Genomic DNA, 20351 nt, shown 5'->3' on the forward strand with positions numbered 1-20351 from the left:
TTATTTTTGGAGAAGGTAAAAAAAAAACAAACAACCAAGGTAAAAGTTGTAAAAAGAGTAGAGGGTAAAAACGTAATTAAGAAAAGGAATTGAATCGGAAAACGAGGTGAGCCGGATTCGAAGCCTTTGGACCCGTTTTTTAATATTTTTTACTTAGCCATTCGTTTTGTTTGGTTCTTCCCTAATTTTTGATTTTTATTGTTACTTTTGATTAGCATTCATCTCCTTCCTTCCTTTCTCGTAGAACCCATAATTTTTTTTTTTTTTTTGTTTCAGTCGTGATTCCTCCTGCAGCAGCGAGAATCGGCTTTAATTTTTTTTTTTCTCCCGGTAATTATTTTTTTATCCGCATTTCGTTAGTTTGATTGACAATTGTCAGTTTTCATAATCTCTTCTGTAAAGTTTTGATTTTTATTTTATGGTTTCGATCTGTGATTTCGTCGTCATTGCATCTCCCTGCTTATATTTGTCTTTGAGGCCTAAATGGGTGTTGTTGATCTGGTTTATATATCATTTGCTTTTTAATAATATTATTGAATTTGATAACGTGATTGTTGGATCTGGAATAATATTTTTGTTACATTCATTTTTTGTTTTTTAAGGATTTGATTTTGTCACATTCTCTTAGGGAATATTGTTATATTCTTGACAATGAAATCTGTTTATTATAATGTTAGATCATATATTCCTAAACGAAGCATTGACTGATTTGAGTTTTTTTTTTTTTAATTATTCTTGTATATTATTAGCCAAATTGGTCAATTTTGTTTTGTTTTGTTTTGTTTGCAGAAACTAGAAAATGGCTGATGGTGAAGACATTCAACCCCTTGTCTGTGACAATGGAACTGGAATGGTTAAGGTATAATATTCTTTATACTCATGATAAAAATTGAATCTTTACTCATTTTTTAGATGGATGAGGGCATTGTTTAGAAATTTCAATCTTGTTGATCATGTGGACAATATGTAAGCTAAGCTGATCTCTAAGGTGGTTTATAAATGTTCTGTGTTTTGGCTTAGGCTGGTTTTGCTGGGGATGATGCACCAAGGGCTGTCTTTCCAAGTATTGTGGGTCGTCCTCGCCACACTGGAGTGATGGTTGGAATGGGACAGAAGGATGCATATGTTGGCGATGAAGCTCAATCCAAGCGTGGTATTCTAACCCTCAAGTACCCAATTGAGCATGGTATTGTCAACAACTGGGATGACATGGAAAAAATCTGGCATCATACTTTCTACAATGAGCTCCGTGTTGCTCCCGAGGAGCATCCCATTCTACTCACTGAGGCACCTCTTAACCCTAAGGCTAATCGTGAGAAGATGACTCAGATCATGTTTGAAACCTTTAATGCTCCTGCTATGTATGTCGCCATTCAAGCTGTCTTGTCTCTCTATGCTAGTGGCCGTACTACTGGTAAGCTCTACTGCTCTAGAACTTTTGATAGGCCGGCCTTTATAATTTTCAGATTCAGGATCATGTCTTATTAAACTGTTGAGTTATGTTGTAGGTATTGTGCTCGACTCTGGAGATGGTGTGAGTCACACGGTCCCTATCTATGAGGGTTACGCTCTGCCACATGCCATCCTACGTCTTGATCTTGCAGGTCGTGACCTCACAGATGCTCTGATGAAGATCCTCACTGAGCGTGGTTACTCTTTCACCACAACAGCTGAGCGTGAAATCGTCAGAGACATCAAGGAGAAGCTTTGCTACATTGCTCTTGACTATGAGCAGGAGCTTGAGACGGCTAAAACCAGCTCTGCTGTAGAGAAGAACTATGAGCTACCTGATGGGCAAGTGATCACCATTGGATCTGAGCGGTTCCGTTGCCCAGAGGTTCTTTACCAGCCGTCTATGATTGGTATGGAGAATGCTGGTATCCATGAAACCACCTACAACTCCATAATGAAATGTGATGTTGACATCAGAAAGGACTTGTACGGGAACATTGTGCTCAGTGGTGGAACAACTATGTTCCCTGGAATTGCTGACAGAATGAGCAAAGAGATCACTGCTTTGGCACCGAGCAGCATGAAGATCAAAGTTGTTGCACCCCCTGAGAGGAAATACTCGGTCTGGATCGGAGGATCCATCTTGGCTTCCCTCAGTACCTTCCAGCAGGTAACTAAATCAAATCAGTTTCCTTTCCCTAATTATTATAGTCTATACAGCTCGACTGATCAGTCTTCCGTTCCTAAATTTTCTGTAGATGTGGATTGCAAAAGCAGAATATGATGAGTCAGGCCCGTCGATTGTTCACCGGAAATGCTTTTGAGTTTGAAGTTAAAGTCTGTTTCCGGAGAAGCTTTTCCAATTTATCCTTACTGGGGGTTTTATCTTCGTTCTCTGTTTTTGTTCTTCAGTATTTTTTCAGATTCTGGCCTAAGACATGTTGAAGAACTTACATTTTCTGTTTGTAGTTGTGGTTAAAAATGTTGTCTTGGTCCTTTTTTTATTTTTGTTGGATAACACGACTGTGTTTGAGTGAATAAGAACACCTAATTTAATTTTCCAAAGTTTAGTGGGACTATTGGATAATCTTCTTAATTTATATATTAGTATAAATTAAAATTAGTTATTTATGTTTGGTTTTGTAAATATGTTTTTGTGTAAAACTAAACAACCAAAATATGTAAAGTTCTATTCCAAATACTAATAGGATCTACGTAGTACGTACCTTCTTAAAACCATATTTTATATCTTCTTTACCATTCCTGAAAGAGAGAGACTCTTTATTTTTTTTTCTTCATCAGGTTCTCCCTCCAAAGAAGCTATGAACGAACCATGTAGTAATGATGTTTCAGAGGCCATGATAGACAAAGCATTCAATCATGTACTTTCTACTACACAGACCCTAAAAACAAATTCATGAATATATTCTCTGTAGCTTTATTATTACACACCTACTCTGTTTCATATCGCGCAATTGTTTTGATGTTCTGTTTCAGGTTAAGAACGAAATCGAAGAATGTATTTCGAAGAACATGAGTTTTGAAGAAACGGTGAAACATCTCTATGAAGATCACAATATTGCTCATTATGTCACCAAAGCATGTAATGTGTACTATATAATAATATCTTATAATATTTCTGTTTCAGTTTGGTTACGTGTTTCTTTCTTAAATTTTTTTAATTCTTGGTTTCTCTATATGATTAGTTTGGAAGCAGTTTCAGGAAGAAAGTCCGGAGTTTTTCGAACGCTACAACTTAAATCTGGAAGTAGTGCGTCAGATAAAGTTTTGCAACTGTTTGCTTCGGACGCAAGCAAGTATCATGGTGGTTGAGGGAATCTTTGATATTTGTAATGCACCACGTACGTATAAAAAACAAGGACCACACTCTACTTTTGGATTGTTTTACGTTACCCACTCGATTTTGTTGAAGATTCGCTTATTCTTTTGTCTTTGTGCAGCTGCAATCATGAATTTTCTTCTCTACGATCCTGCAGGAATTCGTCTCATGGAGGATCTAGCTAATACACCTTGTAAATTAACCTCTCTTCTAATGATGCATCCAAAGTAGACCGCTTTTTGAATATATGGGTTTGTTTTTTGTTTTGTTTAATGTCTCTTGCATTGCATTGCGCAGTAGCTGATATGTCGTCAGAGGTGAGTCCTTCAAGCTTTGCAATGTTGGCATTGGGTGATACAAATGGTCCAACAGGTACAGTCACAATATAAATATTCGTACTCGATCGTAAACACTAGCTATTTCTTGCACTTCTGACGTCCAAGAATTCCTTGTGTTTCTCTGTTTTGTAGTAAACCATTTGCAGATTCCTAATGGTCAGCGAGAACAATTTCATCACTATCAATACTCTGCTACACCTAATGATTATGCTTGTAAACAAGAGACTCAATCTTTCTCTCTCTCTCTCTCATTGTTCTAGCACTTCTACTCATACATTTTTTTGAATGATGATTATCCTTTTCTTTTTCCAATAGGTAACTATCTTGGAGCTCCAACCTTTGCACCACCAACTACTGATCAATGGTTAACATCCAGTGATATTACCGGTAAAGAAAAGACTCAACCTTTCTCTCTTTTCTTTAATGTTTGGTTTGTTTTGTTTTGTTTGATATTTCTTACATAGTTACATCCAATGATATATACTGACTGTTAACATCCAAAAATTACTTGTGTTTTGTAGTAAACCAGTTGGAAACTCTTAATGGTCAGCGAAATAATCAGCTTCATCAAAATCAATGGTCTACACCTTATGATCTTCCTTGTATGTAAAGAATAGACTCAATCTTTCTCTCTTTATCTATCATTTGTTTTAACACTTCAGCTTGAAGCAGTTTTATGAATCACTCTCCTTTTCTTTCCCCCATAGGTAATAATCTTGGAGCTCACCCCATTGCACCAGCAGCTTCAAATCAATGCCCTATATCTAATGATATTTCAGGTAAAGAAAAGACTCAACCTTTCTCTCTTCATTTCGGATGGTTTAAACTCTTTTACGTTAAAACATTTCTATGAACCACTCTTCTTCTTCTTTTTCTCCATAGATCACTATCCTGCATTTTCAACAGTTGCAGCAAACGTTCCATCCGTTGCACAAGCACCTACTGTCCTATATGGCCTGTCTACGTTTGATTTTGGAGAAAATATTGAATATGGCGGCCCATCTTTCAAGCTCGTGGATCCTTCATTAGCAGAACGACTAACACAACCCGAGTACCCGCTACAAGACCCATATGGACAACACCAGCCGCCATATCAGCAGAACTTCTCGCTAGAAGAGCTGCTGCAATATGGAGGAAATAACAACGAGCTGCAATATGGAGGAAATAACAACGAGCTGCAATATGGAGGAAACGACAACGAGTTGCAAGCAGTGAAACCCCAGCAGCAGCAGCAGCAGCAGCAGCATCATCAGGAACAAGAGACAATCCAGGCAAAAGCAGAACGACAGAACCGAATACCTGAGTCTAAAGCTTCAAAAAATTCAAATACTGGTATGTAGCAAAACTCTTTTTCAACACCACAATCTACAAAATCTGGTTTCTACTATATCTATATTCTTATGTCATCTCGTATCTTGCTTGTTTCTTTGTTGTTTTTCTCTTTTCACTAAGGTGATAACACAGTAACAAGGGCTCATAACCAGCATGATCCTTCAAAGGCAACAACAAAGATGAGGAATCTAGAAGAGGAGTGAAGAGCAACCTCAAAGTGAGATGACAAGAGAAATTTGCATACAGTAGTGGATTTATCCTTAGTCAATTTACTTGTCTCCCCTAGATTAGCTCTCTTGGTTTTTCCTTTTATAAGCCCACAAGATTTTTGGAAAGTCTCCCCTAGATTAGCTCAGAAAAAAATGTCAAAAAAGTGATGGTCCAACCGGAATCGGCTTAATGGGTCATAGTAGGCTCGGAAGGCAATGGCTCGTAATCCTTCCACCGTCAAGAGCGGGAGGTGCACGCTGCTCTGTGAAACCAGCCTCACGCGGTCTCCCCCACTCTAGAAGACATGCGACCCGAGCCTTCGCTCAAACCGCATGCCTCAACTCCCAACTTGGAATGGGCGAGCCAGAATATAGCCCACTCCGAACCCGGTTCAATGAGATCGATCCAACGTCCCATTACCTTATTGTCTCCACTTGGATCACAAGCCCGCGTTACTGAGCTCGACGTACAATACTTCATAACTTCACTATTATATACAACAACATAAAGTTTTGTTTCTCCGATGTGGGACAAATAGCTATCACTTAGCAGCTCGTTTCGAATCAGGAAATTGTCATCCATCCTCATTATATCGTTGGAGCTTGTTCGTATGAAAAGGCCAAAAAACGTCATCAACCTGCTTATCATATTGTTTTAAATATTTAGAGAAACCACACCTACAGTGTTCCCTATATAATTTACAGAGTATAAAGCACGAATGAAACAAAACACAGCTCGCAGTTTTTGTTCTTGGAACTAAAAGTGGCAACACAGATTCTTACAAAGGAAAGGCGTGTGAGCAAAAAAACCAGTCCCGTATATATATGTATATTCCATTGGCGGCGTCATGTGATCATGAATCGAGGATCAGAACAATCTATCTTCCCGTGTCATAGTTGTTGCAAAACCTTTGAAAGCCCATGTCTGAAAAAGCTTCGAAACGAGATTTTCCCACCAGGACTGTCAGGCATTTATAATGGAAGAGCTGGGCGTTGGCGGACAACGTTCAACACGCCCCTTGCAGTTGCCTGTTGCCAGGAAAGAGTCAGTGAGAAGCTCCCAGACAGAAAAAACTAAAATCTTTTGGTTGATATCATTACCTCGTAAAAGGAATTGAAATTTAGGCGTAAAAGAAAACGTCTCAAGAATGGGGCTCGCTGGCTTCCGGCAAGCTTGCTGCTTCTCAGTATTGTATACAAGGAATTCGACTTCTTGTTGAATTCCTTAAGACCACAAGAAAGAAAATTATAAGAGACCATTTATTTTCACCTTTGTATGAGTGTTACAATGAAAAATAAAGCACCTCGGCTATGTTTTCAAGTTCTGTAGTGTTTGGATTGCTTTCTTGATTCTCAATGTTCCAGCAGAACTGGAGACATAGTTTCATGATGCTGTCGAGTATCCTTGAGACGGAACCAATGTCGAGGAAAGATTGAGATATAAGAGCCGAGAGATACCTGCATTTATACAGTACAGTAGGTAAGTAGTAGGGGCAGGCATAAAAAAATGAACCAAACTGAAAAAATAGTGAAAAAGATTTTGGTTCAGCCTTGCTTCACATATACGAATCAAGAACCAAAATGAAAAATGAAAAGGCTAGACCAAGTAAGTAACATGAAGACTGAAAGCGCACAATGAGCACTGCATATACTTACTCTTGATGGAAGCCAACGAGTTCAGTGAAGTCTTGAGAATCGTGAATAAGAGTTTGCAACACCTTCCATTGAGATTCTATCACGTCAACCTTAAGACATAGAGAAAATTAAACCTTAGACGTTTTTGTTTCTAGAACTGACTTGTGACCAACTTTGAAATTCTTATGAAACGTCATAGGTTTCTTTACCTGAATATAAAACTGAAGATTCCTTATCAAAAACGCCATGTGCTCTCTAACACGCCACATGGGTCTTATTCCTTGTCGTCTTTGTTGAGATGTTGATCCGTTTGTACCATCTTTTCGATGTTGAGCAGATTCTATATGATCTTGATGCATTACAGAAGCCCATGATTTCTCTAATTCCATCTGAGTTCTCTTTAGGCGTATCAAATATTGGAACACCTTCAGATACCTAAACACAAGTCTATAACACTCAGACAAAGCATCAAAATCGCCTAAATAGCTCATAGTAAAAATGATGCAAGAACTTTGAGAGTGAGAGAAGTTAGAAGAAAAAGATGATATAAGCAATGCCCAAGGATTATTACTTCGAAAGCACTTCTTGAGTGAAAAACAGCTGCATGGGCCAATCAACAGAATACTCCAGAGCAATAGCGTCCCAGCCATCCACAGAGGTGTCTGATGTAAGATTTGCCTTCCCGGCAAGAGATACTTTAGATCTCGCCAGCTGCTCAGCTTGAGAAGATCTGACTGTGACTCCAAACGAAGGCATCCTGGTGAGAGTAGCAGTTAAAACACCCAAATTGAGGAACAGTTGGGAAAAGTAATTATTAATGTGTGCTTCCCACTTAGCTCAAAGGCTGGAAATTAAATCCATCTAATATGAATTCGTAAAAAAGAGTTTGATGTGTTACTGACCGTAGGGATACCCTAGAAAAATACTTATCTTCCTCCGCAATGGTTTTTGTTGCAGCCTGTGTGTTCCCAAAAGAGAGAGGGTTACAAAAACAATTTGACCTGACTAGAGCTTTTTATCATAAGAATTTTTAAACTTGTATACACATACCAACTGGAATGGTACCATAAGATCAGACTCTCCAGTTGACTGGCGAGGTGGCAAACGCATCAACGGACGACTCTCCTCCAGAAAGCACTGAAATCAGAAATTCTATGAGATGTGAAATTACATGTCCACAGGTCTTTCACTGAGTAATGAAAGGAAACGAGGACATGAGCAAGTGGGAGCGATTTTAATCACCCTTATTTTTCATTTAAGAAACTCAACAGATACTTTATTTGGTTTACCTGAAAGAAATCTCCTTTTTCTAAGAGAAAATAGTCTTTAAGAGCTTTAAGATGACCATTGAGATCAGCACGCACAACGACAAGCTGTACCAAGGAAGGTAATGTGACCCAAACAAATAAAGTAAAAGATTAGAGAAATAAAAGTTGTCAAGTCAAAACCTGCCAAAGATGACTGGCTGCTATTGCTCGAACAGAATCAACAGTGCACTCGAATGATCTCTTGTGAAACTCAGATGATTCCTGCACGTAGACGTATAAATGTAAAGCGTAGCACTAACGTGATCCTCGGAGAAAGGCATATACTATTTCTATGCATAAGCAAATAGATCACGTGTTGCGTGACCGAAATCAACTCAGTTATCAAGATTGTTACACTCTTTGTACCAACTATAATGTGCCGTGAGTAAGGCTCCCAACCAGTACCTTTAATTCTTTGAGCATTGCTTCGATCTTGTCTGCCTCAGACTGTGGTAGTAACTCACCCCCTGTAAGATCTGTATCTATTTCAGTTTCCCTTTCAGGGAAATCACTATGCATAAATCCTCGAATCCTCTGGGAGCCACGCATTGTTTGCTGAAAACTCTTGTCCTTCTGGAACTGGAAAGCAGGACTGGGATTTCGCAAAACCCTTATGGCTTTCCCTGCAAAAAGAACGGATTCACCAAGCCTCATAGAAATATAATCAGGTAACATATCCTGCAATATAACCACAGAAGCATCAAGAATATAGTAATGGTACCAAATCAAAATTGAAAGTGGCATGGAGAATACCAAAGAGATGTGGAATCCAGAGTGCCAATCAGTCAAAGATGTCTCATGAACAGAGGTACGAGCTAACTTTTCAGATATTTCTTCCTGAGATGAGCGATGATCTAAATCCCCATCTTCCTGCCTGCAAGCAAATCAGAAATGAGTTTTTCATTCTTGGGAGAAGAACAAACAGAAATCAAAGTCCAGCCGCAGACGACACCAAGCGATAATGCATCAGCGCAAGTATACAGCAGCTACCTAATCGGTACAATAGGAGAGTTCATGAGGAACACTGGTGACACCAAAAACGAGATGCCATTCAACAAATCTCAAAAGTAAAATGAGAAAACGACGTAGATTTAGAGTTACCTCTTGATGAAAAACTCTCCATGGGGATCCTGGAGGATCCCGTAGACCATCCAAGCCGCTAGTTGATTATACATGACCTGATGTCCATGCCAAAGAAGCCTACACATGGATATGGGAATAAGCATGATACAAAAACATTTGACAAGCGGTGAAGCTGGACTAAAAATGGTTACAATTTACTGTAGATTGAGCCAGTGAATACCTTTGGAGACAAGTCCTCAGTTCAGGCACACCACAATGACACCTTTTATTCAACACGTTGAGAAGCTGCCCTCCACGAATATCATCCCGCTCAATCTCAAGGATAACCTCGTACAGGGGAGGGAAAAGAACGAAGAACTAGGAAAAGAAACAACAAAGATAGATAAAAATAGCATTATATATCAACAATATACACATTCTCATATGGTATTCCTAAAACTCAATCATCAAGTGATCAATGTGTGGTATTGGGAATGAACCTTATTGAGGCCCTGCGTAACCGTAGCAAGAATAGGAGTAGTCTCGGCCAGTAGCTTCTGCTCAATTTGAAGAACCGCAGATCTATAGACGGAAAGAATCTCCCCAATTCCATTAGCAATGGCTCTACGGTACACGCTAGGCTTATTCTCTCTACTCTGCTTGGACAATTCATCAGCCCGTTCCAACGGATGCACAGTGGTAACAGACCTAATCCAGCTCAAATTGCGAGACTTCTTCGCAAACCGGTCGAGTTCTCGATAGTAGAACCCTAGCTTGATCAACCTCTCGATTAAGTCCCTGCAAGGAAGCGCACTCAGAATCACTCACTAGAAATCAAAATCAGCGCGCAATCACCAGATCAGCGCGAGCAGAGAGAGAGAATATACCTTTCGCTGGGTTCGAGGAAGGAGATGTCAGGAGCGAGTTGGAAGGTACATTCATCAGAGAGAGGTGAATGGGAGTTGAAAGCGAGGCCTAGGGTTTTCCGTTGCTCTCGCTCGTCGACGATGAGATCGCCGGTGATGCCTAAGAGAGCTAGAAGAAGCTCGTGCAACATTGCGTTTTGGGGAAATTGGCCGAAACTGCTTTAACTTTTTGGGGAGGGAAATTGAAAATCAAAATCAAAACGCCGGGTCACAGTCGCCGGACTTGTTGGTCGTTTATCGGTGTAGTTCAGTGGCAGATAATGTAATTTCATGCGAAAACAAAGGTCTTTTTGGTAAATACCGGTAGTCTCTTTGGTTTGGAGGTTTGGTCTTTTCAAATTTCCAATCAACACCAATTCAATCTGGTTAAACCGAACTAAAATCAATTTCTCTAATCGAGTAAATTATGAAATAAATTCGATCTGTAACATTTACTTGTTCATATTTTCACAATGGATGGTGAAAGGTAGATATTAAAAGCATTTGGATTTTTAGGTGTAGTGGTTCACAAACTGAGCTTTAAAATCAAGATATTTTGATTCGGCTTTTAAGATCTTTTTTTTTTAAAGCAAAAAAGAACAGTCGTCGAACATATTTGGAAAACACCTGCATGAGATGAGTTAAATAATAGAGAAAGCAAACATCAATATTGGTGAGACGTGGAAGAAGTGATGCTGGAGATGAATCTAAGAATTTAAGATATATCATATATGTTACATAAAAAATGTTAGGACTACCATAAAACCAAAAGAAAATTATTTGAAAATTTTGTAATGGCCCTTACTTCCCCCTACACTTGGTCAAGTACTCTTTTTTTTTTGGCTGCTCCACTTGGTCAAGTATGAAGCATTGGTTTGTGGCTTTGTGCCAAACAAAAATGTTGTTAAATTATTCGAAGAAAAGCTGTTTTTTCGATTGACCCTTCAAATAATTTGACCGTCCTTTATAAATTTGAACGTTTAATTAAACTCATAAAAAGTGAAGCATGACTAGGTCATTCTCCTGCCTCCTGGTTGTAAGTTTTTCGATGTTTTAATCTGACTTCTCTGATCGAGCAAGGGACTACTACTTCTCTTACATTCCACATCAAAATCCTTTCTATTTTTGTTTTCTTTTAAACAGACCCTGTCAATATCTAGTTATTTATTTATTTATTTCCCAAAGTCTAATCAACATTTGCAAAGTCAAAGTATTAGTTTATTACAACAACAACAAAATGATTATTATTATTTTTTTTTTTTTTTTGAACAAACCAACAAAATGATTATTAATAACAAATTCCCTTAATAAATATGTATATATAGCCATATCTTCCAACATATATATATCTTCGGCGTACATACAGTTCAAGATCGTCCATAAATTAGTTATACAAAAAAATCCTCTTACACTTAATCTTCTCCATAGAGAATTTGAGAGAATTAATGTCTCAATCACTTTTCAATCTCAAAAGCTTCTCTCGATCTATCAACAACACAATTATAATGTAAGTCTTATATTGTTTTTCTTCATCTAATTTTATTAAGGAAGGTTGTGGAAATGACAACTATATACTACAATAGTTACACCAATGATCCAAATAATGGTAAAGGATAGAGGCATAGAGCCAACATGGCCATAACAGTTAGTCGGTAATAGGCAAAAGACTCTTACTTACAAGCAAATTGTGTAGCCATATCTAAGGTGTCCTACCGCCACATATGATTGTAGATGAGAGTCTTTAATCACACTTTGTCAAGGGTCTTTCATACTTCAATGTCCAACTCCAATCCTTAAAATTCTTCCAAAAGGGCCCAAAATTTTGTAGCTTGGTCGTCTATCCATTTGTAAAAATTAACATCTGGTTAAATAAAATGTGTTAATTTTTTTTTTAATATAAAGAATATATAGTTTAAGTTTAAACTAAATGACAGTTTTTCCTTTTTGGATTAGTTATCGTAGTGGAAGATACACTGTGACCACAAAAGCCTCTCAAAGGAGATATACTATTGGAAGTAGCCGGGAGAAGCCATCGTGGACATCAGACCCTGATACCGGATACTTTAGACCTGAGACGACCAGTGCAAAAGAGTTTAATCCATGCATTGCAAAAACCTCTCAAGTTCAAGGTAAAATGATGAGAGGAGAAGAGCTATGGTGGATGCCTGACCCTCACAGCGGATACTATAGACCCGATAATTTTGCCAAAGAGCTTGACTCAGCTGAGCTACGGTCTTTGCACTTCAATAAGAATCACAAGACGTTGTGAGCCACATGATCTCTAACATGCATGTGTGGTAAAAAAAATTTATAACAATTCTGGTACATCGTTTTGAAGTGTGAACAACTAATAAATAAATTAAGTATTTGCAAATTATTGTTTGCCTCAATACTTATTTTCCAATGCGAGACGATCATTTGTTTAGTCGTATTGGCTTTTTTATCTGGCAACATGTTGTGTTCAAGATTGCTTAAAACAAGTTGTCACGTATTACTTTTAATTAGTTATATATAATATCCATACCAAATTTCTGTTATATATGCCAAATGGAAGAGATCTCCATGCCAAACTTCCATTTTCAGAATCTAATTTGGAAAAATATGATCTAAAGTAATCGTAGTTGGATGTTAATTGAACTTGGTAACAAATTTAAACTAGATATAATATAGATAAATATATGAAATGGAATTATAAATCAACAAAGCCGTCTTAGCTCAGTGGTAGAGCGCGTGGCTTTTAACCACGTGGCCGTGGGTTCGATCCCCACAGACGGCGATTCTTTTTTTTATTTAACCAATATTTAGCTTGGTCTTGCACTGTTTTTTACAACCAGAAGAACAAATTTTTCTTAAGAAGTCTCTTCCAAAATATTGAAGCACGGTTACTTGAAAATTTACCAGAGAACTCAAACATATAATAATTCAAGAAAACACTGTACTTATTTATTCAACAAGGAGGCTCCTATAAAAATTTACACAATAAAGCAAGAAAAAATGAGAAGGAGAAGAAGAGAATTACAGAGTGTACAGGAGTGTGTTTGTATATATTCTAAAAATCAGTAAATAAAAATCAACGGCAAAGCTGAACACATAAGCTATTAATCCGTGAGTCCGGGGGATTTGCCAAAATGTAAGATGCTGATTTCCCATTTCTCAAACAAGTCATGCTGAATTGGTTACCTAATTGAGTCGTCTGCAGCAAAACAAAAATCAGAAGAAGAGATATGTGATTAGGAGACGTTGAAAAAGGATTTCATCCGAGGGTGTAGAAACTGAGATACGAAAGAAACCAAAAAGGCACTAAAGGATTTATACCGTGCAAGAGGCTGGTTCTCGGTTACAGCTCCATTTAGAAGTTGGAACACATGAAAGGTAATGACACCATGAACAATGTTCGTTTCCATCGACATTGTTGAAGAGAGAGATCAATCCAGCAATGAACCTGTGACAAGAAAAAAAGCTTGGTTTAGTGAATTCTTTTCACAAATGTGTCAATCAAAAAGACAAGATCATCACTGATACAATCTGCAGTCCTTTATGAACTAGGAGTATATGAAAAACAAACAAACTGATTTATAGCTATTAACGTGGAGGATGAATAACAGAGAAATGTAACACTTACCCAGCAACCAAGAGGAGAAGAGAGATGGTCCAAAATATGCCCTGATACATCTTGTACCTGTGTGGTTTAGCTCCAGGAGCGTTTCTTTGGTTGATCCATCCATAATGGGGACGGATTAAGAGCACAAATCCAAGTAGAAAACCAGTAGCAAACCCTCCAATATGAGCAAAGTTATCAACTCCAGGGAGCACACCAAGTCCCAAGTTCACCGCCACAATTAGTACAAGAGTTATAATCGTCACAACCTAGACAAAAGCATTGGCAAAAACAACATAAATACTAAAGTTCCAATCTTGAAAATCATAAAATAAGAAAAGGCTTCTGAAGGTATCATTTACCTTGTTAGAATAGATTGTCCAGTTGATAAAGATCTCAGAGAGCATTCCTCCAAGTAAACCAAACACAGCACCAGATGCTCCAACAGAGATGTTTGAGCGCAGGAAAAGAGCTGACAATATACTTCCTCCAAACCCTGAAATCAAATAAAGCAATCCAATCCGAACTGCAAACAAAAATAGAAACAAAGGTTATATATACACACACTTCATAAAAGATGGTCTTCACAAGAACAAAGCAATCAAGAGAGGCAGAGAGAGCAGTTACTTACTAAAACCGAATTCACGTTCCATACGTATACCAATGAATAAAAGAGTCAACATGTTAACGAGTAAGTGAACAACTCCTCCATGTAACCAGTTGCAAGATAGTAGACGCCATCCTTCATCTTGTTTAACCACTTTCTTTACATCTAAGCCACCCATTGTTTGTAACCTGTTCCCAAGTCAAAAGCAACCAAAATCAAAATCTCAACATCAGGACGAAGCCAAGGAAGTGGATGATAGAAACACAAACACTGTCTCATTTCTAACTCCTATTCCACAATTCCATATCTTCTAAAGGCAATTAGCTACTTCTTCCAAGCTACAGTTCAGCTAAAATACTTCAGAAATATGAATCAAAATCGTAAAAATTTGGACTCTCTACTCAAATTCATAAGAAAGTTCAGATCTTTCATAGTTTTCCTGCTTCACCTGAACTCAGTAAAGGTCAAACCTTTGTTTGAAACAAAGTAAAAAACCTAGAAATTTAGAAGCTTACATACGTTAAAGAGGAAGGACCGAGAAGAGGATTCTCTCTAGTGTTCTGAAACGAGAAGCGACCCAAGAAATCAGCAAAACAATCTCCAGATTTCTTGGGACAATTGTTGACATACATAGTGATCACGAACACGACAACGTTAGCGAAAACGAAACAGGGTATGAGCCAAGGAAACCAGCTCCTAAACTCCTTAACTCCTCTTCCTCGTTCTTCATAAGAACTTCGACTACGATTCATAGATCGATGTTGTTGCCCAGATAGAGAAGTAGATTCAACATCCATTGGGTGTTGTTGTGTGTTGTTGCTCTCTCTCTGTCGGGTTTTTCCCCAAATCGGAGCTGTTTCTGAATCTTTCTCACCCATTTAAGAAAGCAATTTTAAATAAAATTCGAGCTTTGTGATTGAACTTGAGATGTTTGTGTAGTAGAGAGGAATTAGGTTTTTGTGTGTTTGCTGTTTGTGAGGTTTTTTCTAAAATCGGGTTTGGACTTTGGCAGCTTGAGAGCAAGTTCCTATCTATGCATAAAGGAAGGTTTCATTGGGTTTGTGTCTGAAAACAAGAAAAAGGAAGAGTTTAGTCAACGGTATTCACCTAATTATGAATCATCACAGGGTTCCCTAATCCTACCAGTAAAAAACAATCTGCTTCCATAAGGAAAATAATTATTTGACTCAAACTCCAAATCCTATATGTTTTCGAGTTTGCTAACACAATGATTTAAAAGGATATTAACATCGGATGAAACGGATTACACCAAAACAAACCATGTAAGACCAAAAAAAAGGAAAGAAGCTAATAGTTACAATTTTCTGAACTTTTTCCAATTATATTATTGATGACCGGTTCAAAACCAAATGAACCGCAATGCATTTGAACTTTTTTTTTTGAAACACCCATATAATAAACTACATTTGTCTAATGGGTAACAAAATGGGACAAGATATATAATGTTATCGTAAATATTTTTAATTGTAATTGAATGCTTTTATGACTAATCATTTTAATAAAAATATGAAATTTAGTTATAGAAAAGATATATATATATATATATATATATATATTACCCTAAATAAAAATAGTTCTAAACAGAATATAAAAAAAAAAATATCTAGAATAATGCTCCAACCCGTTGTAATTGATTGGTCTAGTCTTGGTTAAATGAGTTTCAAATCTAAATGGGTTTAAATGGTATTAGAACAGATAGTTGAGGATAGAAGATATTAACACAGATAGGTGATAAGAGAAGATAAACCTGATGGGTTAGTGGCACTTGTTAAGACTTTGTTGGCTTCGTTGATCATGTTACCATACTAGCGCTATTTTTCCTTAAAGCTGTTTACCGTAGTTTGAAACCTTTTTTAGACTTATCCATCAACTGATATTTACCCTGTCCAAAGATCTTGAGGAACCACTGAAACATCTGCAACAGATTTAAAAATAATTTCTGTTAACCCTCACACACAATTAGACAAGGGTGAGACAGCCTCAAAATGATGATGGGTGCAAATGTGGTTCAAAACAAATTGAACCGCAATGCATTTGGACTTCTTTTATTTTGGAACACCCATATAAATTACATTTGTCTAATGGGTAAAAAACTTGGAACAAGCAGACCGGGACCAATTCAGCGTGGTCCATTAAATTATGTTATCGTAAAAGAATTGATAACCAATAATTTTAATAAAAATATGAAATTTAGTAATAGAAAAAATATATCTAATACCCTAAATACAAGTAGTTCTAAACAGAATAGAAAAAAAATCGAAAATAATATATAGTCTTTTGCTTAGTGTATTCATCTTCGAAACCACGAGTGATTAGTGGTTCAACCGCTCCAACCCGTTGTAATTGACTGGTCTACTTGTTCCATTGGTACGTTATCGATGATATATGGACATATCTTTCATTTTATTTGATGGAAAATTTTATTTAATTTTCGAAAGTCACAAACTTTTTCTCTCTATCTATTGTTTTATCTACCTATATACAATTTGGAATCCGGCTTGGTTATTAAAAAGAATCCCAGCCCATAATTATCAATCGTCTGATTTGATGATTTCCTGTTCTTTCATTATCAACTATTATAATGGGCGTCAAAGTTACAAAGTTAGAAAATTGGTGGTTCTTTAATACTGTATCAATCAAGTTAATATAAATAATTTATGAAAGTGCTTAAGTTGAAGCTTTCTGAAGAATGATTAATTTAAGGATTCTATATCTCTATGGTTGACTTCCTTGCTTGCATTCGAAATCGTTGACCATTGCCGGTAACAACTAACAAGACTGGTTCTTCTCAATCTTTTCGACTTTGTAGTAGGAGTAACAAAATATATATGAGGAAGTTGCTCACATTTAAAACAAAGGGAGGAGAGACACAAACAAAAAAAAACCTAAAACCAATGTTGTTCAACGATTGATGATTATTAATAAAACAATAATTTATCTTCTCAATATGTAAACTGTATTTGTCCAAACATGATCTATATAATTTTTAACTCTTTATCATTTCGTGTGAATTGGTGCAGATAATTTTATACTTTTCAAAGATTAATTCCAAAGAACTAACTTGCATGTTGTGGATTGAAACAAATACTAGTGAATGAAGAGATCTATCCAACAAAAATGGAAACCACAGAGTTTTCCTCTACAACAAGAAAATATTAGTGAATGAGAAGAGATTTATCCAATTAAAATGGAGAGTCATCCACGTGTCAAAACTAAGATTGATGTTAAGAAGTAATGGGAAGAACGGAAGAACTGGTCCAAAGTGTTCGGGGGAGGGTTTTAGGGCTAAAGCTAAAAAAAACCGTTGGTTAGTTTTTAACCCCACAAAAAAATAAACATGTCTTAAGAGAAAACGTTTTTAATTTACTGATATTTTCAGACTATTCAGATGTTGACAGGTGTTGTTAAAATTGAGTTCGAAATTTTCTGAAACATTGAAGTTTTCATTTTGTAGAGATTTTTTTGTGGTTTGATGGGGGTTTTTGTTCAGACACAACCCCAACTTTAAAGGCGGATGTTTTACGGCTCATAGCATTCTATATATTTTCTTTTCCCTCAAACAAATTCTAACATAAATCTCACTTTTCTGTCTCACACAAAATTTCGGTTTAGAGAAACGACAACACAATCATAAGGTTTGTGTACTTTTAAGGGAGATTTAATTTGTAACCAGTTTTTTGTGTTCAGTTTATCCTCATCAATTTTTTTTGTGTTCTAGGATCTGATTTTTGGATATGATAAACAAAAAAATTGCGTATTTGAGGATTAACGTAAGCAATTTGCAGTTGTGTGTGTTGCAAGGAACATGATGGACTGTGGTGTCGATGCCTACCAACTTCCTGTGGTTCCTAGGGCGTATAGATCACCCAGAGTGCGCATATTACATTCGAACAAGATTTCTTCGTGCAAGAGTTACATTACATACATTTGGCTCACTCGATCGCATATCTTTTTTTTTCTCCAGGGACGCAGGCTAAAACCTATGAGAAAACATAGATTCGAGTTTGAGGTTTTAACCCAAGTGGCCGGAGAACTCTCAGGCGAGTGCAAGAATGCTATCGGCTCGTTGGCCCACGAAACAAACGAGACAAAGGATGATGATGTCGTCGTCAATAACTTATTGGAGACAATGGAAGTTGAGGTTAAGCCTCAACCTGATCTGGAGAAACCTTCTAGTAAGGTGTTATTGTCTAAGGACTGGTTAGCTCTTGGTCCTTCCATGTCTAGCTCTCCAATCACAGAGGAAAAAAACTTCGATTCAAGTTCCAAGATCGGTAAGATCAAGTCACTCGCTAACTTTAACTTACTTGTATATAACGAAAGCTTTTTTACATTTAAAATTTAATATTTTGTGTTTGTTTGGATTTATATGTAGACGGTAAAAGAAAGATGTGTAACATGAAGGAGAGAGGTTCGTGTAGTAGCCAAGAATCGCAGGATATGTATCCTTTGAAGAAAAGAAAGTTGTTTTACCAAAATCATCGACCTGACACACATGAAGCTCCGTGTACCGGTATGCATATCTATATATTTGAGATCAGATCTATATAATATACAAAAACAATTGCTATTTATATAACATTCTCTCTTATCATCTTTCAGTTAAATTTGGTATTAAATCGTTGAAAATCTCGGAGCTATTGGTGGACATTCCCGAATCAGCCACGGTTGGATCACTGAAACTAGCGGTATTGGAGGCGGTAACACGGATTCTGAAAGATGGATTAAACATTGGAGTGCTTCTTCGAGGTAAAACCATCGATGATGACTCCAAAACGCTTCTTCAGATTGGGATCGCTCAGGATGATGACCACAACCTCATCAGTTCTTTGGGATTCATGCTAGAACCGCATAAATCAGAAACAACATCAGGAACAACGTTAACCACTGTTTACCCGGCAACACGACGACTTAGGTACACAATCAAAACCAAAAATTATGATTTTTGTGTAAAATTACTATTTACCAAAATTTATGTGATTAGTCATTTCGTATATTTATTAAACTGCGGTCATAAAATAGGGTTCGAGGACCCGTGGATAGCACCGAGGCAGTGGCAGCTAAACCTGCGCGCATGAAGCCGGCCTCGCAGCCAGAGATGGTTCAACGGAGAATCAGACGGCCATTCACTGTCTCAGAAGTAGAAGCTTTGGTTCAGGCCGTAGAGACGCTCGGCACCGGAAGGTAATTTCTTTTTTTTTTGGCTAATTAAATTTGAGGTAATTAATTTTTCATTTAAACTGTAATAATCTGATTTGTTAAATTATTGAGTTGTCTTCAATCTACATTGATTCTTATCAGGTGGCGCGACATTAAGTCTCATGCATTTGACCATGCAAATCATCGAACTTACGTTGACCTCAAGGTATCTTTTACTATATATCAAATCAGATATTTATTGTAAACAAATAAGCAGACTTAATAATATGGGTAACCTAAAACAGGATAAATGGAAAACGTTGGTTCACACGGCAAAGATATCCGCAAGGCAAAGGAGAGGCGAACCTGTGCCTCAAGACCTTCTTGATAGAGTTTTAGCTGCTCATGCTTTCTGGTCTGATCGGACCGGATGAAATTAATTAGATTTCGATTTAGAATTATTTAAGTTTAGGATATTTTGATTAAATAACACAGAAGATTGTCCTTTTCAGTACTTAAAGCATGTTAGATAATCTTTTTTTTTTTTGGTAAAAAAAAAGCATGTTAGATAATCTAGGATATATAATTAGTTACTCCTATTCCTGGTGGGAACATTTAGACCCCGGATCGGATGGTGTAGGTTCTTCTAAGTTACAGAAGATAATTTATCGCGTGTAATGTTGTTATTCAACACTTGGTAACATTTCTATTCAATTTTTTTGAGTTCTGTGTCTATTGAATTCATTTTATAAAAAAACTTCTGATTAGTGATTAATCTAGCTACTGATTTTGGCGTATACATTTTGATGATTGGTTTTAAACATTCGATATAGTCAATTGGCTCTCGTCAAGCTCATCTACTATTATAGCTCGTATCCATATTTTTGGGCCACACCTTACGCGATC

The 20351-nt window shown here is 37.0% G+C and overlaps 6 protein-coding genes and 2 non-coding genes across 10 annotated transcripts; 5 read left to right on the plus strand and 3 right to left on the minus strand.

The window, feature by feature from the left end:
• Window positions 1-8: 8 nt before the first annotated feature.
• Window positions 9-2517, plus strand: LOC104774432 (actin-1). 2 transcript variants are annotated; one of them, XM_087467380.1, is made up of 6 exons: window positions 9-106; window positions 277-330; window positions 790-859; window positions 1021-1414; window positions 1509-2122; window positions 2211-2517. In XM_087467380.1, exons 3-6 carry the CDS (start codon window positions 800-802, stop codon window positions 2274-2276), a joined length of 1134 nt encoding a protein of 377 aa, XP_087323506.1. In that variant the 5' UTR covers window positions 9-106; window positions 277-330; window positions 790-799; the 3' UTR covers window positions 2277-2517. The 2 variants fall into 2 exon arrangements, with proteins under 2 accessions (XP_087323506.1, XP_087323505.1); XM_087467379.1 differs by lacking the exon at window positions 9-106 and adding an exon at window positions 109-173.
• An 858-nt stretch (window positions 2518-3375) lies between these two features.
• On the plus strand, window positions 3376-5305 carry LOC147938985 (uncharacterized). The gene is made up of 8 exons (XM_087467381.1): window positions 3376-3485; window positions 3590-3664; window positions 3763-3843; window positions 3946-4017; window positions 4152-4232; window positions 4338-4409; window positions 4513-4962; window positions 5083-5305. The coding sequence occupies exons 1-8, from the start codon at window positions 3422-3424 to the stop codon at window positions 5163-5165; spliced, it is 978 nt and encodes a 325-aa protein (XP_087323507.1). The 5' UTR covers window positions 3376-3421; the 3' UTR covers window positions 5166-5305.
• Window positions 5306-5331: 26 nt separating this feature from the next.
• LOC147938986 (signal recognition particle RNA) lies at window positions 5332-5638 on the minus strand. The gene has a single exon (XR_015567596.1).
• A 161-nt stretch (window positions 5639-5799) lies between these two features.
• On the minus strand, window positions 5800-10406 carry LOC104715640 (gamma-tubulin complex component 4-like). 2 transcript variants are annotated; one of them, XM_010433032.3, is made up of 16 exons: window positions 10063-10406; window positions 9676-9973; window positions 9417-9553; window positions 9215-9313; window positions 8867-8987; window positions 8519-8791; window positions 8255-8335; window positions 8096-8179; window positions 7857-7943; window positions 7709-7764; window positions 7378-7563; window positions 7016-7241; window positions 6828-6916; window positions 6476-6629; window positions 6273-6395; window positions 5800-6200 (listed from the first exon to the last, which is right to left on the minus strand). In XM_010433032.3, the coding sequence occupies exons 1-16, from the start codon at window positions 10230-10232 to the stop codon at window positions 6144-6146; spliced, it is 2241 nt and encodes a 746-aa protein (XP_010431334.2). In that variant the 5' UTR covers window positions 10233-10406; the 3' UTR covers window positions 5800-6143. The 2 variants fall into 2 exon arrangements, with proteins under 2 accessions (XP_010431334.2, XP_087323504.1); XM_087467378.1 differs by having other exon boundaries at window positions 8519-8736; window positions 8835-8987; window positions 10063-10343.
• Window positions 10407-11445: 1039 nt separating this feature from the next.
• Window positions 11446-12454, plus strand: LOC104711951 (late embryogenesis abundant protein 37-like). The gene is made up of 2 exons (XM_010428734.2): window positions 11446-11587; window positions 12034-12454. The coding sequence occupies exons 1-2, from the start codon at window positions 11526-11528 to the stop codon at window positions 12347-12349; spliced, it is 378 nt and encodes a 125-aa protein (XP_010427036.1). The 5' UTR covers window positions 11446-11525; the 3' UTR covers window positions 12350-12454.
• A 330-nt stretch (window positions 12455-12784) lies between these two features.
• Window positions 12785-12856, plus strand: TRNAK-UUU (transfer RNA lysine (anticodon UUU)). Its single transcript has one exon. It is a non-coding gene; the product is annotated as a tRNA-Lys (tRNA).
• A 117-nt stretch (window positions 12857-12973) lies between these two features.
• LOC104711952 (RHOMBOID-like protein 4) lies at window positions 12974-15537 on the minus strand. The gene is made up of 6 exons (XM_010428735.3): window positions 14805-15537; window positions 14310-14473; window positions 14041-14204; window positions 13703-13947; window positions 13396-13522; window positions 12974-13273 (listed from the first exon to the last, which is right to left on the minus strand). Exons 1-6 carry the CDS (start codon window positions 15161-15163, stop codon window positions 13151-13153), a joined length of 1182 nt encoding a protein of 393 aa, XP_010427037.2. The 5' UTR covers window positions 15164-15537; the 3' UTR covers window positions 12974-13150.
• A 2511-nt stretch (window positions 15538-18048) lies between these two features.
• On the plus strand, window positions 18049-20079 carry LOC104715641 (telomere repeat-binding protein 6-like). The gene is made up of 7 exons (XM_087464171.1): window positions 18049-18177; window positions 18271-18580; window positions 18682-18819; window positions 18909-19221; window positions 19329-19490; window positions 19608-19671; window positions 19751-20079. The coding sequence occupies exons 1-7, from the start codon at window positions 18112-18114 to the stop codon at window positions 19877-19879; spliced, it is 1182 nt and encodes a 393-aa protein (XP_087320297.1). The 5' UTR covers window positions 18049-18111; the 3' UTR covers window positions 19880-20079.
• Window positions 20080-20351: the final 272 nt, after the last annotated feature.

The sequence above is a fragment of the Camelina sativa genome, chromosome 9 (assembly GCF_030686135.1).
Source record: "Camelina sativa cultivar CO46 ecotype springtype chromosome 9, ASM3068613v1".
Classification (NCBI taxonomy): domain Eukaryota; kingdom Viridiplantae; phylum Streptophyta; class Magnoliopsida; order Brassicales; family Brassicaceae; genus Camelina; species Camelina sativa.

What these genes read in the sequence shown, in the direction of transcription:
- LOC104774432 (XM_087467380.1), top strand. Translation starts at nt 800, where the DNA reads ATGGCTGATGGTGAAGACATTCAACCCCTTGTCTGTGACAATGGAACT. An exon ending in ATGGAACTGGAATGGTTAAG is followed by an intron (nt 860 to 1,020) that starts GTATAATATTCT and finishes GTTTTGGCTTAG; the next exon opens with GCTGGTTTTGCTGGGGATGA. An exon ending in TGCTAGTGGCCGTACTACTG is followed by an intron (nt 1,415 to 1,508) that starts GTAAGCTCTACT and finishes GTTATGTTGTAG; the next exon opens with GTATTGTGCTCGACTCTGGA.
- LOC147938985 (XM_087467381.1), top strand. Translation starts at nt 3,422, where the DNA reads ATGAATTTTCTTCTCTACGATCCTGCAGGAATTCGTCTCATGGAGGAT. An exon ending in TACACCTAATGATTATGCTT is followed by an intron (nt 3,844 to 3,945) that starts GTAAACAAGAGA and finishes TTTTTCCAATAG; the next exon opens with GTAACTATCTTGGAGCTCCA. An exon ending in TACACCTTATGATCTTCCTT is followed by an intron (nt 4,233 to 4,337) that starts GTATGTAAAGAA and finishes TTTCCCCCATAG; the next exon opens with GTAATAATCTTGGAGCTCAC.
- LOC104715640 (XM_010433032.3), bottom strand. Translation starts at nt 10,232, where the DNA reads ATGTTGCACGAGCTTCTTCTAGCTCTCTTAGGCATCACCGGCGATCTC. An exon ending in ATCTTCAGTTTTATATTCAG is followed by an intron (nt 6,917 to 7,015) that starts GTAAAGAAACCT and finishes CTATGTCTTAAG; the next exon opens with GTTGACGTGATAGAATCTCA. An exon ending in ATTTCAATTCCTTTTACGAG is followed by an intron (nt 6,201 to 6,272) that starts GTAATGATATCA and finishes TCCTGGCAACAG; the next exon opens with GCAACTGCAAGGGGCGTGTT.
- LOC104711951 (XM_010428734.2), top strand. Translation starts at nt 11,526, where the DNA reads ATGTCTCAATCACTTTTCAATCTCAAAAGCTTCTCTCGATCTATCAAC. An exon ending in ATCAACAACACAATTATAAT is followed by an intron (nt 11,588 to 12,033) that starts GTAAGTCTTATA and finishes TTTTTGGATTAG; the next exon opens with TTATCGTAGTGGAAGATACA.
- LOC104711952 (XM_010428735.3), bottom strand. Translation starts at nt 15,163, where the DNA reads ATGGGTGAGAAAGATTCAGAAACAGCTCCGATTTGGGGAAAAACCCGA. An exon ending in CTTCTCCTCTTGGTTGCTGG is followed by an intron (nt 13,523 to 13,702) that starts GTAAGTGTTACA and finishes TTCTTGTCACAG; the next exon opens with GTTCATTGCTGGATTGATCT. An exon ending in GAGAACCAGCCTCTTGCACG is followed by an intron (nt 13,274 to 13,395) that starts GTATAAATCCTT and finishes GTTTTGCTGCAG; the next exon opens with ACGACTCAATTAGGTAACCA.
- LOC104715641 (XM_087464171.1), top strand. Translation starts at nt 18,112, where the DNA reads ATGATGGACTGTGGTGTCGATGCCTACCAACTTCCTGTGGTTCCTAGG. An exon ending in ACATGAAGCTCCGTGTACCG is followed by an intron (nt 18,820 to 18,908) that starts GTATGCATATCT and finishes ATCATCTTTCAG; the next exon opens with TTAAATTTGGTATTAAATCG. An exon ending in GAGACGCTCGGCACCGGAAG is followed by an intron (nt 19,491 to 19,607) that starts GTAATTTCTTTT and finishes GATTCTTATCAG; the next exon opens with GTGGCGCGACATTAAGTCTC.